The 16,743-nt window shown below is 31.5% G+C and overlaps 2 protein-coding genes across 3 annotated transcripts; one reads left to right on the top strand and one right to left on the bottom strand.

Annotated features, from left to right (window-relative positions):
• Positions 1-4,207: 4,207 nt before the first annotated feature.
• On the top strand, positions 4,208-6,469 carry LOC107642022 (uncharacterized). The gene is made up of 3 exons (XM_016345357.3): positions 4,208-4,545; positions 5,056-5,198; positions 6,153-6,469. The coding sequence occupies exons 1-3, from the start codon at positions 4,251-4,253 to the stop codon at positions 6,285-6,287; spliced, it is 573 nt and encodes a 190-aa protein (XP_016200843.1). The 5' UTR covers positions 4,208-4,250; the 3' UTR covers positions 6,288-6,469.
• Positions 6,470-12,544: 6,075 nt separating this feature from the next.
• LOC107643937 (succinate dehydrogenase subunit 7B, mitochondrial) lies at positions 12,545-15,515 on the bottom strand. Of its 2 annotated transcripts, XM_016347697.3 has the most exons (6): positions 15,369-15,515; positions 15,257-15,292; positions 14,996-15,080; positions 14,828-14,896; positions 14,085-14,187; positions 12,545-12,786 (listed from the first exon to the last, which is right to left on the bottom strand). In XM_016347697.3, the coding sequence occupies exons 3-6, from the start codon at positions 15,050-15,052 to the stop codon at positions 12,728-12,730; spliced, it is 288 nt and encodes a 95-aa protein (XP_016203183.1). In that variant the 5' UTR covers positions 15,053-15,080; positions 15,257-15,292; positions 15,369-15,515; the 3' UTR covers positions 12,545-12,727. The 2 variants fall into 2 exon arrangements, with proteins under 2 accessions (XP_016203183.1, XP_016203182.1); XM_016347696.3 differs by lacking the exon at positions 15,257-15,292 and having other exon boundaries at positions 15,369-15,503.
• Between the last annotated feature and the right edge of the window lie 1,228 nt (positions 15,516-16,743).

Here is a 16,743-nt window from a genome sequence, read left to right as displayed (position 1 = left end):
CACAGTAGGTGCCAATGTTCCGTCCTGATAAGGAGCTTCCGAGATATTGTTTGTTGCAAAAGGCAGCTTTATCCAGCTTCCTACTACAAGTTGAGCCGTGATCTCTTCGTTTGTCCGGTTGAGGCTGGAACTGAAGTTGGAGACCTGTAAAAAGGACTCCAACGCTCAAGTCAGTATTAAATCTTATACTAAACCAAATTTCTCAAGTAAGAATGTCTCTTTGTTTTTTTGATGATCCTGTTACTAGTGCTTGTTCTCTATTTATTGTTGTGTTGAAACTTGATATGGTCACCATTAATACGAGCTATAACTCGGCCTCATGACCGTTATTGGCAGTCACCATAACTCGTCATTTTCCGTTACTGCTCGGATCTTATGAGCTATAACTCGGTGACATCAATGCTCTTATCATAACCGACGTCTCAAACGGTATGATAAAATCGGTTACAAAACCAATCATCGCAGAAACCGACGATTGATCACCCAAAATGTAACGGACGAAGAAATATCTATAAAAGAAAGGTAAAGTATCTCTTTGAAGGACAGTTCTGAATTTAACACTATACTGACTTAAGCATTGAAGTGCCTTTGCAGGTACACTCCACCCTCTTTGTATTGCTCGTGCTCTCACACAAACAGCAAAGACAGGAAGCTCGGATTCTAAGAGACGGACGTTCAACCTTGCGACTCATAGCTCGGCCGATTCCGAGAAATTGAAGCTGATCTATTCCCAGGCAAGATCAAAACTGATCTTAGTGTTTGAGTTCCGAGGATCGTGGCTCTTTCCGTTGAGGTCCGAGATTTTTTTTTGTAAACCAAAAATCCGTTCCGAAGTATAACATTGTGGTTCCGAGATGGTAGGGACGGACCAACAACTATTCCCAAATCAATAAGGTTGTTTCAGTTTATGAAATTTGAGAAAGTGGCTATGGACGCGGCTGATTTTACATATAACTATTTAGTTATTCTATATTTCAATATGCATTTTTAATACGAAGAGTTGATTAATGACTAAATTTATTTTTATGCCCAATGCAAGATGATGTTATTCTTAAATTGCGTAACGTGCCATGATGTTCTTGTAGCATGCATATTCGGATTCGAGGCATTATTATGAAAGAAGTTGGAAAATATTCTCACAAGTAGGAACAGGAGTGATGGATGAGATTCTCATGCAATTCAAGATTTGGCGATAATCATTGGGGCAGTGCATGGTGCTCGTGGTTGTCAAACATGGTGATGATGCAACTCACTACTAGTACCACCCATTATGCCTCTTTTGACCACTCTGTTGCACCCTCCTTCAGACCAAAAGCAACAAGCAATAATTGATGAGAAACCATATGATTTAATTCAAAAATTAACATGTCATAAAAAGGACCACTTAAGTCAAAATTTGCATGCCCAATACTGCGAGAGTCGCTATATTATAATTTATAAAGAAATGGAAAATAATTAGCTATCTTCTTTCATTTGGTTTTACAACTTCTCTTTAAAATAACCATCATTGGTGCTGCTGCCATGACTGCCACAATATCGACAAATAGCAGCCGTGTCAAAAATCGCCGCTATCTATCAATTTTTTTGTAGTAATTAATGAAAGGGGATAATTCATGATGATCGGGATGGACATAAGAAAATAAAAACTAAAAGTCATAAGGTAAATATGATTAATATACTTAAATTGGTTTCTCACAATTTTTGTTTTGAATAAATTAGTTTCTAAGAAAAAATTGACAAATTATTCCTTAATCTTTTAAAATATGATTTGACAAATTAATCTCTAAAAAAATAAAATAAAAGTTTAATATCTTATTTTAAAATTTCAAAAAATTTAATTATCCTACCATATAACTTTTTAGAAAATGATAAAATTGTGAAAGAAAAGGAAAAGTAAAGATGAAGAAATTTTTATTGATTGTTGAATGATTAAATTGAATTGAAAATGTGAAGGTAAAACTAAATATATATAGAGCATTGCCTACGAAAGATAAAAGTAAAGATAAGATAAGATAAGATAAGAAGATAACATAAAGATAAGATAAGATAATAAAGACTAAAACTAGAACTGAATTTATATATTCTCGGCTAAATTTACAGGTTACGAGACTTCTCTATTGTTGTCATGGGTTGAGGGGGAAGAGTAGTTTAATATAAAAAAAAAGATTACTTTGTTACGCTTTAAAGAATATTAAGGATTAATTAATCTTTTTATTTTATTACAATAATCATACTAGGTGTACATTAAAAATTAACTACTAAATCAGTCATTCATATAGAATATATATTAAAATATAAAAACACATTAAAAATAATTTAAATAATACATATATTCATATATAAATATATAATATCTTTTTTGGTAATTAATTTTTAATATGCACATAGTATTTTTTTTATTTTATAATAAACAAGGTTGACTAATATTTAAAAAATTAAAGATCAAGTTGTAATATTACCCAATAAATATTCATTGGAATATTTTGATTTTGAAGGGGAGAGCGAAAGAACTTCACATAGGAGATTATCTTTTTAGAGCCTTACAAAAAAAAACTAAAATTCGATTAAATTTTATATTGAAGTTTACTATGAATTTTTGTTCTTCCATTTTTAAGTTTTAAACTTAAAACACCAATTAATTAAAACACTAAGTTACTAACTAATCTATTTGACCAATCTTACAATTTATCTAGTCTTTGTCATAGAAAAATGATATGTTGGTCCTTTTAAATGTGTGTGTCCATAGAGAGGTGTGAGGTAGTTGGGGTGATCAAATCCATATAGTAGCACGTGAATATGAGGTATGAATGCCATTTACCCAATGCTCGAGTTGGTGAGGGACAGAAAGTGTAAGCGCGCTGCACTTCACTCCCCTTTACATCACATTATTCTAATTCAACTATCTTGCCACACACGAAAATGGATCTTTTCCAATTTTTTTTGTCAATAAAGAAAATAAAATGTGATCTCTCACTTTTAATTCTATAAGTGAGACTAAAAAATAAATGAGAGAGAGCAATAAAGGATGAGATTTTCCACTGGAGAAGAGCCACTCTCGTCACACACTACTTGAGAACATCATTTAGAAAAACAAATTCAAATTATTAATTTCTCCATCCAATCACTTACTGCCACGTCAATCCTTCTTTATTGTGTTAGCTGTGGGAAAAATAAGAACAAATTCAATAGTGTTCTTGAAATTTTAAATCTGCCGTATATATAAAATAAAACAGTAACAATTTTTACATTAGAAATTATTATAAAATGATATGGATTTCACTAGTTTATTGTGTTAGCAATAGGAAATTTTAAGAACGATTCTAATAAAATATTTTTGGAGTTTTAAATTTGGTATATATATATATATAAAATGAAATTATTTTAATTTTTATTTTACGTTAAAGATTATTGATAAAATTTTTACAGATAATTTCATTTTGATGAAGAACTAATTAAATTTTATCACTTTGTATAAAGTTTAAAATAAATTGAAACTAAATATTAGAGTGATAAATTTTACATTTAGTCTTAAATCAATAATTATGGTATACGATTCGACAAATGTTGATGTGATTTTTGTAATGATCTAAAATGAAATTAAACTTAAAGTGAGCATTAGAGATGTTCTAAAATTTGGACAATTCTATGATAAAAAAAAAAATTGTGTAGAGGGAATGAAAATGAGTGTATAATCTATTTTTAAAAATTAATAAAAATAAAATGATACATTTTTTAAAATAAGTATCTAACTATTTATCAAAGAGAATCTTCATCTTTTTCACTATTTTTTCTTTTCATCTTAACATGCACCCTAGAATTTTATTTAACAATTCACTTAGTAGATTCTCTTATTGAAAATACATTAAATACATAAAACTTTTTTAGAATTTTTGCTATTCTTATCTCTTTAACAAGTGTACTTTTGATATTTTTAACTAATAAATCTTACATTTAATTATATATCAAAGATTAAAAAATTTTAATGCTAAATTAATTAAAAACTTTAAATATAATTTGAAGTTAATATTGTTCTCAAATGCATATTCCTTTCCGAAAGTGACTCATATTATATAAAAAAATAATAATAATAAAACTAAGAATACTAAATAATATTTGAAAAGAAGATGTAAATGAAACATATTTCATTAACTATTGGCTTAACTTGCAGATGCAAATATAAATAGTCCTTCCAATAAGTGTCTTGAGTTGAACCTAATAGGCCTAGTGCATTTTCCTCTTCTTTTTCATTAATGGGGAATTGCCAAGCCATTGATAAAGCAACACTAGTGATACAACACCAAAGTGGGAAAATAGAAAGGTTTTATTCTTCTGTTAGTGCCACTCATGTTATGAAAACAAACCCTGGTCATTATGTTGCCCTCGTTGTCTCCACCACCTTGTGTGCAACAACAAGTAGCAACAACAACAACAACAAAAACGTTAACAATAATAATAACAACCAAATTCGTGTAACTTGCATCAAGCTTCTCAAGCCCACAGATACACTCCTTCTTGGCCATGTTTATAGGCTTGTTACTACTCAAGGTTAGATGCTATTCCTCTTCTCAATTTTTTCATTATTGAATTTTGCAACTTAGTTAGAATATATTAAGATTAATTACCATTTATTAGAATTATTTAACATATTTGAATATTTATTATAAAATATTACGTTTTTATTATTTTGATTCTCTTAACACCTATAAATATCATTATATACTACTCGAATATACACAAATCTTTTTTCTACTATTCTCTCCTACCCTTTCTAACACAACTAATCCCATTTGAACCGCTTAGAAAAAAATTTGATGATAAATATTAAGTATTCCTCAGAGAAATTTATTCTTTAATGTCCATTCTAAGTTTAGGATCATATTATTTTTTGTTTCATTTGGTATTTGGGAGATTTTTTATGAAAATGTTTAAGATATCCGTCATAAATATTAGTTATTTTAGTTGTTTAGTGCTAGTGATTTTAATTTCAGAATTTCTTTTTAAAGTCCTTATTATGCTTATTCCAAATTTGATGCACTAAGTGCTTGTTGAATGCAGAGGTTATGAAGGGGCTAAGAGAAAGGAAGCACACAAAGAAGAAAAACAAGTTAGAATCAGCCCAGAAACTAGGTTGTGTTAGGAAAAAGAATAGGTTGGAAATGGAGAAAGCAGCAAGAATGTTTGACCCGGAAGACATCCAGGTAAGTCTCAACTCTCAACCAAAAATTATATATTTTTTTCCTTCCTTCTCTAAACTGTTTTTATCATTGTTCTTTTAATTTTTAACTTTCAAGTAATATTAGTTTGGTGCTTCTTGTAGTTTTTTTCTGCATATTCAAAAGGAATATCATCGCACCCTAAAAAAAAGTATAATGTCCAATAAAATTGTCCTAAATGAAAGAAGGGAAATGACGGTTTTATTCTCATTTTTTATATTATCACTCTTTGTATGATTTTTTTTTATTGTATCTTTGTATGAATTCGTAGAAAAAAAGAGTAACTATTAAAAGAGGAATGGCATTATCATGTTCTACAAAAGAATTACATTCATTATTTTGGAGTGTTATTGGAACTAAAATTTTTTTAGTGTTAAATTTTGATTTTATTCAAATGTTATGAATGCTATGTATGGATATATACTATTAAGGCTTGATTTATTAGTTTCTTTGGGGTAATTGATATGTTCTTAGTAATAATCTTCCCTTCACATTGGAATGAGACATCTACATAAAAAATAGTAGATGACAAAAATCAAACAAATATTGGTTGTGAAAAATTAGGTTTAATTATTCTGTTGGTCCTATAGTTTCGTGAAATTTTCAATTAGGTCTTTATACTTTTTTTTTAATTCGGTCCCTGTACTAAATATTTTTTTTCAATTAAGTCTCTCTTAATAGTAATTGGCTTAATTTTATAAGGACCTAACTAAAAAAAATTGGTATAGGGACCCAAATAAAAGGAAAAAAAAGTGTAGAGACCCAATTTAAAAAAAATTTAGTGCAAGTACTCAATTAAAAGGAAAAAAAATATAGGGACCTAATTGAAAATTTCACAAAACTATAAGGACTAACAGAGTAATTAAACCGAAAAATTATTGCAAGAAATTAGACATGATATATAAACTAATAAACTTCAGTTATATTTATTCTTTTCAGGGTACAGAACCTAAAATACATGGATCCAAGACAACAATCTCAAGTAATAATAATAATGGTGGTGGTGCCAGTGCCACAGCTAAGACAAGATTTTGGCAACCCTCTTTACAAAGTATTTCTGAAGTTGCCAGCTGATATGTGCTTTCCATCTTGCCCCACATACTTAGGTGTGAGGACAGTTGAGCAATTTTTTTTTAAAGAAAGAGTTCATCGCAATAAAGTAAAGTTTATTACAAGAGCTAAAAATAACAACAGCCAGTTGAGCAATTACTATAAGGAGAAAAAAAAAAGAACTACATGATATATATATTATATAGGTGAATGCTATCCTACCTTCTCTAAAGTAATATGTAAGTTACCCTCTATGATGTGTCATATTCTAATTTGATGTTTATTTTAATATATTTGTTATATATTTATTAAAATATAAATTTAAAAAAAAATTTTATATTAACTAAATTCTAAACTAAAATATTGATGTGACAAATTAAAAATAGAAACACGAATTAGTGTCACAGTAAAAATTTTTAATTTAAAAAATTTATCATGTCAAATAGATTTTTAATTTAAAAATCTATTCTACACAATTTGGTTTAGAATTATATGAAAAAAGAAAGAAAGAAATTGAAGTATTTTTTAAAAATTAATGTAGCTAGTTTGCAATTATTTTTTATGAAGGTCTTGATTTTTATTTAATTTTTGTCAGAAATCAGAGATTTTGTGTGAAAAATAAAAGAGTAATATATAACATTATTTTTCAGATATTTTGTTAAATTTTTAATAAATTTTAATAACCTGAAATCAATTTTTTATTTTTTATTTTATTAGATAAATTAATCATCCAACAAATTCTACTAAAAAAATTTAAAATAAATAAACACCCATTAAAATATAACACATTAGAAAAAGTAATTTATATGTTATTTTAAAGAGGGTAATAGTAAAATTCTGCTTCAGGGATGCTAGAAATAATTTAGTACAAAGGAAAAGAGATACAAAGAAAGAAATAGAAATAAACATTCTGTCTTTGTTTTAAAACAGAAAGAAATTTGTATCTCTATTTACAAATACCACCGTTTATTGCTTTTGTCTCGGTAACAGAATCTAAACTCTACCTACGAAATCATATAAGTGTTTGCTTCGGCCATGATTGTGTATAGTAAAGTTTGACCGGTTTCCAATATCCATGAATGCTACTACTCTCTAATTAAATCAAGCTCTATCGTTACAAATTCTTAGAGATGTCTACTTTATCTTAGGATCCATTTTAAGAGAATATGATCGAAAAAGTCCTACTGTTTTCAGAGAAAAAGAGGAAAACTATTCCACTACACCAAATGTGCATTTATATTATGTATAAATAATTCTAAGATGGCCTAAAATATGGCAAAAAAGAAAAAAGTTTTTCTTACCGAGCCAAATGGATGAAATAAAAAAAAAATATCCTAACGAGTTAAATTTCTCTTTAAGTAGGAAATTAAATTAGTAGAAATAGATTGGTTGGATTTGAAGTATAAAAAATATCATCTAATTATAAATAAACTAAACTAGATGTGTCTTCATTAATAGGGGTGTTCAAATCCAAACCGATCCAAATTAAACCGCTCATCCAATCCGATCTAAATCGAAAACCGATTAAAACCGCACTAATTCGGATTTGATTGAATTCTATTTTTTGCAAACCGCTGGATTGGATCGGATTTCGGATCTACTTTTCATAACCGATCCAATCCAATTCAAACCGCACAATGTGCTATAATATTATTATTTTATTATTATATTTACAATTATACATATAACATATTCAATTTGTTATACATTTTTCTATTATTCATGTATTATTATTATTTAATAAATATTTTATGTTGAAAATGTTATTTATTTATTTATTTTAACTAACCTATAATTTTATTTCTATTGTTATGTTATCGTTAGTTTTTTAAGATATTGTTAAGACTTGTTATGTCATTGTTGATTATTTAAAATTTGATATTGAGACTTGTTATATGTATTTAATTTTTTTATTTAAAAAACCGCAAATCCAAACCGATTCAAACCGCTTGTAATCGGATCGGATTTCCAAAAAAAATACATCCAATACAAACCGCACCGCACATAAATTAAGCGTTCGGATCGGATGACTTTTTCCCTTAAAACCGAACCAAATCGCACCGCAAACACCCCTATTCACTAATGTCACATGTCATAAGCCCAAAAAGACTATCATCTTCACCTCTCAGTGTCTTCTACCCTAGACTCGTCTTTCCCAAATGGCATTGCAGTTTGCAGAAAATACATCCTCTATGCCTCCATTTACCTCCTAGTGTCGAAAGATTAAATTCAAAAAGTAAAAAATAAAAAACACTAAAAATAAAAAGAAAAAATAAAAACACAAACTAAACAAACCCTTAAACACTCTTTAAAACTAATCTCTCTTTTAATTACTCCATCAAAACACATTTTAAGAATAATTTTGTGCTTGCCACTTTTTTCTATATTTGAAGTCATTTATCATTAAATTTGTATTAGTAGTAACAATAAATTTTTTTTTCGGTATAAATAATTTTTTTTCTTTTTAGTTTCTCATGGTATTCTCCAATTTGATAGGTGAAGGACTAAGAATCTACGATTGGTTAATGGGTTGCTGCATGCACAAGACAAGATTCAAACCCCAACACTTATTTAAGCATACTAGTGAATTTAAGGAACATCTTTTTAATTCTATGGAATCCTTATACAAACTAAGAGGTCAAAAAACTCTTGTAATATAATAATCTAGACGTTTGTGAAATCTAATTAAGACGCCTAGTTTGGTATCATTATTAACACTCAAATCCATGCAACGAAAGTGGATTCACCGTATTATATATTTAAAAGATAAATAAATATAACAAAATAAAAAATTCATAAGAAAATCATAAATTCACTTAAATTTATATAAAAAGAAAATAAAAACAACATTATAAACTCATTTAAATTTATATAAACAACAAACAACAACAATAAAGCCTTGTCCTACTAAGTGGGGTCGGCTACATGAATCAAACGATGTTATTGTGCTCTGTTATGTATCATGTCTACAAAAAGACCGTTTACATGTAGATCTCGTTTGACCACCTCATGGATGGTCTTCTTAAATTTTCCTCTGCCTTTCGCCCCTTGTCCATCTTCCATCTCATCCACTCTCCTGACTGGATGTTCCATCGGTCTTCTTCTCACATGTCCAAACCACCTGAGACGCGATTCAACCATCTTTTTCACAATTGGTGCTACTCCAACTCTCTCCCTTATATCTTCACCTTCATCTCTGCCACACTCCGTACCATAAAGCATAGCCGGTCTTATAGCGGTGCGATAGAATTTACCTTTAAGTTTTAAAGGCACTTTTTTGTCACATATAAAATCAGATGCACTCCGCCATTTTGACCAACTTGCTTAGATCCTATGATTTACATCCTGTTCAATCTCTCTATTATCCTGTATGATGCACCCAAGATACTTAAAACTTTTAACTTTTCGTAGGATGTTTTCTCCAATCTTCACCTTTATATTAGGATTTTTTCTTCTCACACTGAACTTACATTTCATATATTCCGTCTTACTACGACTTATGCGCAAACCATACACTTCTAGAGTTTCTTTCCGTAACTCCAACTTCTTATTTAGGTCTTCCCTTAACTCTCCCATAAGGACGATATCATCGGCAAAAAGCATGCGCCATGGCACAGGCTCTTGGATGTGCTCTGTGAGTACTTTCAAGACTAATGTGAAAATGTATGGACTTAAGGATGATCTCTGGTGTAATCCTATACCAATAGGAAATTCCTCTGTCACACCACCTTGAGTCTTCACACTAGTTGTGCCCCCATCATACATGTCTTTAATTGCACGAATATATGCGATCCTTACTCTCCTCTTTTTTAAAACATTCCATAAGACCTCCCTTGGTACTCTATCATACGCTTTTTCCAAATCAATAAACACCATATGTAGATCCCTTTTATTACTACGATACCTCTCCATCATACTTCTTAATAGGTATATCACTTCAGTGGTAGATCTGCCTGACATAAATCCAAATTGGTTCTCTGTTACTTGTGTCTCTTTTCTCAATCTCCGTTTTATCACTATTTCCCATAACTTCATGGTATGACTCATAAGCTTGATTCCTCTATAGTTTTCGCAACTTTGTATATTCCCCTTATTCTTGTAGATAGGTACCAAGGTGCTCTTTCTCCACTCATCAGGCATCTTTTTTTACCTTAAAATCTCATTAAAAAGCTTGGTTAACCAGTTGATGCCTTTTTCTCCAAGACCTTTCCAAACCTCAATCGGGATATTATCAGGTCCTACTGCGCTGTCATTTTTCATCTGCTTTAGAGCCTCTTTTACCTCGAAGTCTCGAAACCTTCGATAGTAGTCAAAGTTTTGATCTTCTTCCCTTGTGCATAACCGACCAAGGTTCGGAAGAGTCTTCTGTCCCTCGTTAAATAACTCGTAGAAGTAGCTCTTCCACCTTTCATTAATCTTCTCCTCTTGAGCCAACACCTCTCCATCCTTATCCTTTATGCACTTAACCTCGGCTCTTTGCGATTCTATATATACCTTTTTCTCCTTCTTTCGTGCCCAAAGACTGGTAGAGACCCTCATATGCTCTTGTTCTTGCTTCACTTACAGCCACTTTTGTCTCTTTCTTAGCCGCCTTATATTTTTCTCAGTTATCTGCGTTGCGGCATAAAGATCACTCTTTAAAGCACTCCCTTTTTATCTTTATCTTTTCTTGTACACTCGCATTCCACCACCAGGACTCCTTCTCTCTTGGTCCTATTCCTTTAAATTCACCAAAGCTTTCTTTTGTTGTTCTTCTAATAACTTCTGCCATCTCCCTCCACATCTCTTTTGTGCTTCTATTCTCATCCCACTTTGCCTCTTCTCCTACCCGTCTTAGGAAGCTTCTTTGTTCCTCACCTTTCATCCGCCACCACCTTATCCTTAGGTTCTTCGTATGATGTCTTTTCCTCAACTTTTACTCAACGCGAAAATTCATGACGAGCACCCTATGTTGTGTTGTCAAACTCTCTCCCGCGATAATTTTACAATTAATGCAAAATTTTCGGTTGACTCTCCTCAACAAGAAGTCGATTTGAGAGCTTGTCATGCCACTCTTATAGGTTACAAGATGTTCGTCTCTCTTTTTAAAACATGTATTTGCGATGAGAAGATCAAATGTTGAGGAAAAGTCCAAAATAGTTTTATCCTCGGCATTGATCACCCCGAAACCATGGTCTCCGTGAATACTCCCATATCCAGTTGCTTCTCTCCCAACATGACCATTTAAATCTCCTCCTAAAAAAATCTTATCTTCCAAAGGTATGTCTTGAACCAAACTCTCTAGATCCTCCCAAAACCTTATCTTGTGTTGTTCGTCTGAACCCACTTGCGGTGCATAGGCACTAATCACATGGAAAACACCTCCCTCCACCACAAGTTTGATAGAGATGATCCGATCTCCCACCCTCTTAACATCCACTACATCCTTCTTCCATTGCTTATCCACAATTATTCCAACCCCATTCCTATTCTTCACCTTTCCTATATACCAAAGTTTGAAACCAGAAATATCCAACTCCCTAGCCTTCGCACCAACCCATTTTGTTTCTTGTAGGCACATAATGTCAATCTTCCTCCTTGTCATGGTGTCCACCACCTCCATGGACTTTCCTGTTAGAGTGCCTATGTTCCATGTCCCAAATCTCAACCTTCTATCGATCCGACCTTTACTTTTTACTTTGTGAACTAGTTTATTTACCGTCGTCCGTTCACGAAAACGCGAGAACCCTTGCTCATTTAACACTACATCCGGACACCGATGCAACGGTTCTTGTTCATTTGACACCGTACTCGAGCCATACAGCGCGTTGCTTCCAGGCAACGACCTATCTTTGGCGCAATAATATTTTTGATACATGTAATGGGAATTCGACTATATTTTTATGTTGGTTGTCGAAAACCTAATACAACCCTCCTCCTTTATCCGGGTTTGGGACCAGCTATGTACCGCAAATGTAACATAGGCGGAGTTACTCACCTAAATTTATATAAAATGAAGATATCCATTTTATTTTAAAGTATTATTTTGACAATTCTCATGGCTAAATATTCTTTCCAATGGTACTGCGAATCAGTCTAATGAGCGAATGATATGTTCTTGATTTTCCTATTCCTATTGCTTTTGGTTTCGTTGAATTCAGATCAGTTCACGATGGTTCGTAAGAAAAGCCAAACCATGAGTAGCCAGGAGAACTAATCACCTTTGGTTAATTAATTCATCAGACCAAAACTATGTCGAGACTCTGGAATCTAGATACATTAAATTCAAGTTCATGAGAAAGTTTTAAATCTTGAACGATGAAGAAACTACTATTGATGCACAAGCATTTTGGGTTCAAATACATTTCTGCTTATTCCAACACGGCCAGGAATATTATCCAAATTGTTATTACCATAGAAAAACATTAAAATGGAACAGAAGCTAGCGTCCAACAATATTCACTTCCTTCTGCAATTCTGGAATGTTACTGTTTCCGAGCTGCTTCTCTCATAGCTGCCTTGACATATATTTCATAGCAGCATCCTGAAACATCATAAAAGAATGCAAGACATCGAAAATATGTCGGTATGAGGGGAAAAAATTCAACGGAATTTGGATTGTCACTAACGATATTATCTGATATCTACTTGAGAAAATATTTCAAAGACATCACAAAAGGTATTCATGAATTTGAAACTAAACAATTTAAGAGATTCAACTATATGGGGGGAAAAAATTCAACGGAATTTGGATTGTCATTAATGATATTATCTGGATTGTCATTAATGATATTATCTGATATCTACTTGAGAAAATATTTCAAAGACATCATAAAAGGTATTCATGAATTTGAAACTAAACAATTTAAGAGATTCAACTACAAGCTAAATATTTTCAAAATCTTTGGCTTTCGAAGCATCTTAACAACCAGAAAAATACTGCTGGAGGTTTTGTCTCAAGTAACTATAAGAATAGGTCTTAAAGGCCAGAGAGATGCAACTTCACAAGTTCAAATAATGTTAACTAGACTTCAAAGACTAGATAAGAGATGCTAAGATAGCTGAACATTTCTAGTATGAAAAAGCTAAGTGACTGTTGTTATTATCAAAGATGATAAGAATCGAAGAATGTAGAAACACACACATATTGCATAGTGAGTAAGACCTACCATCTTAATAACAAACAGACCTCAGAGAAATGACTATATGGAAATTCCCCAGACCACAAGGAAAAATAGAATAACATCTAAATTTTAGTGGCATTATTTATTGGACATTCCTTGATAGTATATTTTTCTCTTCTAACTTCGAAATGTGAATGCAAATTTGAGGATTCTCATAAAGGTGCTAAAGAACCCTGGAAATTAAGATTTTGTGTCTGATGAATCAAATACAATGAGGAGAGTTAGATCCTTCAACTCTATAAAACTACAAAGATGATTCTCTAGCTAACTAATCCTATGTTCTGCTATGTATCCCAACCACCCAGCAACAGACTTTCCCTCCCAAATTCTGCCCTTCCCTTTATTCTTATTCTGCCTGTAAACTATTTCATAACGTGGGACTCCGACAGCAATGATATATGGAGTTGCCAGAGCTCGTAACAATGACAACAACAAAGCCTTTTCTCACTATACAGGGTGAAAGCCAGGTTCATAAGCAACCATAAAATTTTCAACATATAGACAATGCATTTTAAGCCTTAAGAGAGAACAAAGCATCCATGATGGTCAATTAGTCAAAATCAAGGACATCAGAAAAAAAAAAATGTTATTCTACTTCCACTCACAAATCAAAACAAAAACAGGAAAAAGAAAACAGAAAAAATAAAATACGACATACCTGCAACGACAACAATTGTTAGAATATCACCAACCTTTTTGAGCTTCTTCACACTCTGCTTATATGACTTAAATGGCCTCAAAGCTGCATCTTCAGCCAAGAGCTGCAACAATTGAGTGCCATAACTATAAGCAAACATTAAAAAATAAAATAAAAATAAAAAATCATAAAAACGATGACTGCAAACCAAGGAAAATAAAGTTATCAGAAAGATCAGTGCATTCTCTAATATAGTCATAAAACTTTTATGGGGATTCCATCAGTACTCCTATCAAATTGGGGGTTCATACCCTTATATTGTGTGTCCAAGAAGTTGCCACTGGTTTTATTAACTAAAATGATTAAATTTTTAAATTTGTGATAAAATCTCAACCATTGATTGGATAAGAGGTACCAAAACCCTAGTTTTATACATGAGCATTGCGCAGCAATACAACTACCCTAAGTCCCTAACCCTAACCCTATTCATTGAACCATTGGATTCAAGAGAACATTCCACACTTTGCTTTAATTCAGCCCAATAGCTTACTATATATTCAATTAATGAAATATTCGAGGGTAAATAGAAAACATTTCATTGATCAACATCGTTCAGTAATGAGGGAAAAGAAAGAAGAAACAATTAATGAGTAAATCGAAGTAACTATAGATAAGTGAAATACATTACCTCAATTATTTGAAACCAGTACACTTTTCAAACATAAATAGAATAAGCAGAAAAACAGAGAGGGTCAAAAGCTTACCGCTTTTTCACGAGGCCCAGGTTCGATATGGTATTGACGGCGCGAGAGTGAAAGCAGATCTTCCCCCTTCTGCTCTCTCAAAAATGAAAACGAAAAATCATAATCAGAAAGAAAATGATATTTTAATCAAAAAGAAAAGAAAAGAAAGAAAGAGGGGATTTGAGAAACCTGGGAGTGAGATCGGAAGTGGGAAGCAATGGTGGTTTTGTTAAGGAGGAAGGCCATTTGGTTGTGTTGGTCAAAGTTCAGAGTTCTGAGAAGATAGAAACGAGAGAGCTGAGTGAAAGTCGAAAGGAATCTTGTATATTTTTTTATTTTTCGTTCTAACTAGTTTCGACTAGTTTGTTAACAAATGTCTACTAAAATGCCAAGTTAATACAAGGTTCCGAACAACAATTAAAAAAAAATAAGAGAGAAAATAGCCATTACCGAATGAGCAGTGAGCAGAGTATGAATCTCAATAGACTAAGAAAGAAGACAGAGAAAACAGGGATAAGAAAGAAATTAAAAACAAAAATAAAATCAAGAAAACATAGATTACCTTCGGTCTGAGAAGTGAGCAGAGTATGAGGGAGAGGGAGTAAGAACGCCGGCGGCGACGTACGACGGACAACCACGGAAGATGGGCGACGTACCTGGAGCTGGCGATGCGACACGAAGTTGGCGAATGAGCAGAGGCTTCAAATTCCTGTTTTTAGTTTTTTTTTTTTTTTTTTTTTAACCCCAAAACGACACTGTTTGAGGCAGTGAGTGAAAACCGGACAGGTTTCGATTCGGTCCAATTAGCCGGTTTATTTCAATTTCTTTTCATATTTTAAATATGTTTATGACATATAGACACATAAAATATGGGTACACTAATTTAAAATATTTGTTAGACACAAAGATATGATATATATAAAAAAAAATATAATTATATAAAGAATGTTGTCGATAAATTATACTCATATCTTGATAATTTTTTATCAATATATAAGTAAATATCAATGTATTTTTTATTTATATAAAATATTTTAAATATTTTTATATTAATAATTAATAATACATATTATTCCTAAATTTATTTAAAAATTAAATAAGGTTCAATAATAAAATTAAATGCGTAGACACAAAATGATTAAAAAAATATTAACTAAAAATTTAAATGAAGTCGAAATATTATAATTATTACCAGATTAATACTAGACAAAAAAATATATCGGCCTCCATGTAAAAGAAATCTTTCATTAGTTATTGGTCTGTACTGCAAGCAGACCCACAATAACGTCAGAATCCAACAAATTGAAACCAATTTATTTATTAAAAAAAATACTAAATAACTAAGTTGGATTAGTCTAGTGATTAGCTGGCAAATGATTTGATGGTCCCAGAACGTTTGGACCATTAAATAGTCCCACAACAAAACATATTTTTTAAGTTTTTTTAATAACTGCTAAATAGTTCTTTTCTAATTTTAATTACAAATTAACCATATATATTTTATTTAATCATAAAAATTATTTTTTATTTTATAAATTATTATTTTATCATTAATCTATTATGTTTATTAACAATCAAAAACAAAAACAATAACGAATTAGATCTTCCATTGATCGTAATAAAATTTTTTGCTATTCCAATCGATTAAAAGATTATATTTGATCCGTGACGTTCGTCCAGGATTGTGAAATCGTGTTTCTTTGAAAGTCAATCGATTAGATTATCAAAACAATCGATTGAATTTCAGGTTGAGAAATGCTAGGGACCAGCAACTTTTGTGATTTGTAATTGTAGCCATCAAATAGCTATCAATGATGGTTTTAATGGTGTGAGATTGGTGTGAAATTTCATCTAATGGCTCAGAATTTAACAAAATTGCTGGCCCCCTAGACTTTTCCTTTCAGGTTTCCCATAGCTCAATCGATTGGACTACAGGT

Source organism: Arachis ipaensis, chromosome B5 (assembly GCF_059453495.1).
Source record: "Arachis ipaensis isolate K30076 ecotype BB chromosome B5, ASM5945349v1, whole genome shotgun sequence".
Taxonomy (NCBI): domain Eukaryota; kingdom Viridiplantae; phylum Streptophyta; class Magnoliopsida; order Fabales; family Fabaceae; genus Arachis; species Arachis ipaensis.
This window is presented reverse-complemented; position numbering and strand designations above follow the sequence as displayed.

Coding starts and splice junctions, on each gene's coding strand:
- LOC107643937 (XM_016347697.3), bottom strand. CDS start 15,052: ATGGCCTTCCTCCTTAACAAAACCACCATTGCTTCCCACTTCCGATCT. Junction 14,188..14,827: donor CTGGGCCTCGTGAAAAAGCG/GTAAGCTTTTGA, acceptor CAATTGTTGCAG/CTCTTGGCTGAAGATGCAGC. Junction 12,787..14,084: donor AACAATTGTTGTCGTTGCAG/GTATGTCGTATT, acceptor ATGATGTTTCAG/GATGCTGCTATGAAATATAT.
- LOC107642022 (XM_016345357.3), top strand. CDS start 4,251: ATGGGGAATTGCCAAGCCATTGATAAAGCAACACTAGTGATACAACAC. Junction 4,546..5,055: donor TAGGCTTGTTACTACTCAAG/GTTAGATGCTAT, acceptor TGTTGAATGCAG/AGGTTATGAAGGGGCTAAGA. Junction 5,199..6,152: donor TTGACCCGGAAGACATCCAG/GTAAGTCTCAAC, acceptor TATTCTTTTCAG/GGTACAGAACCTAAAATACA.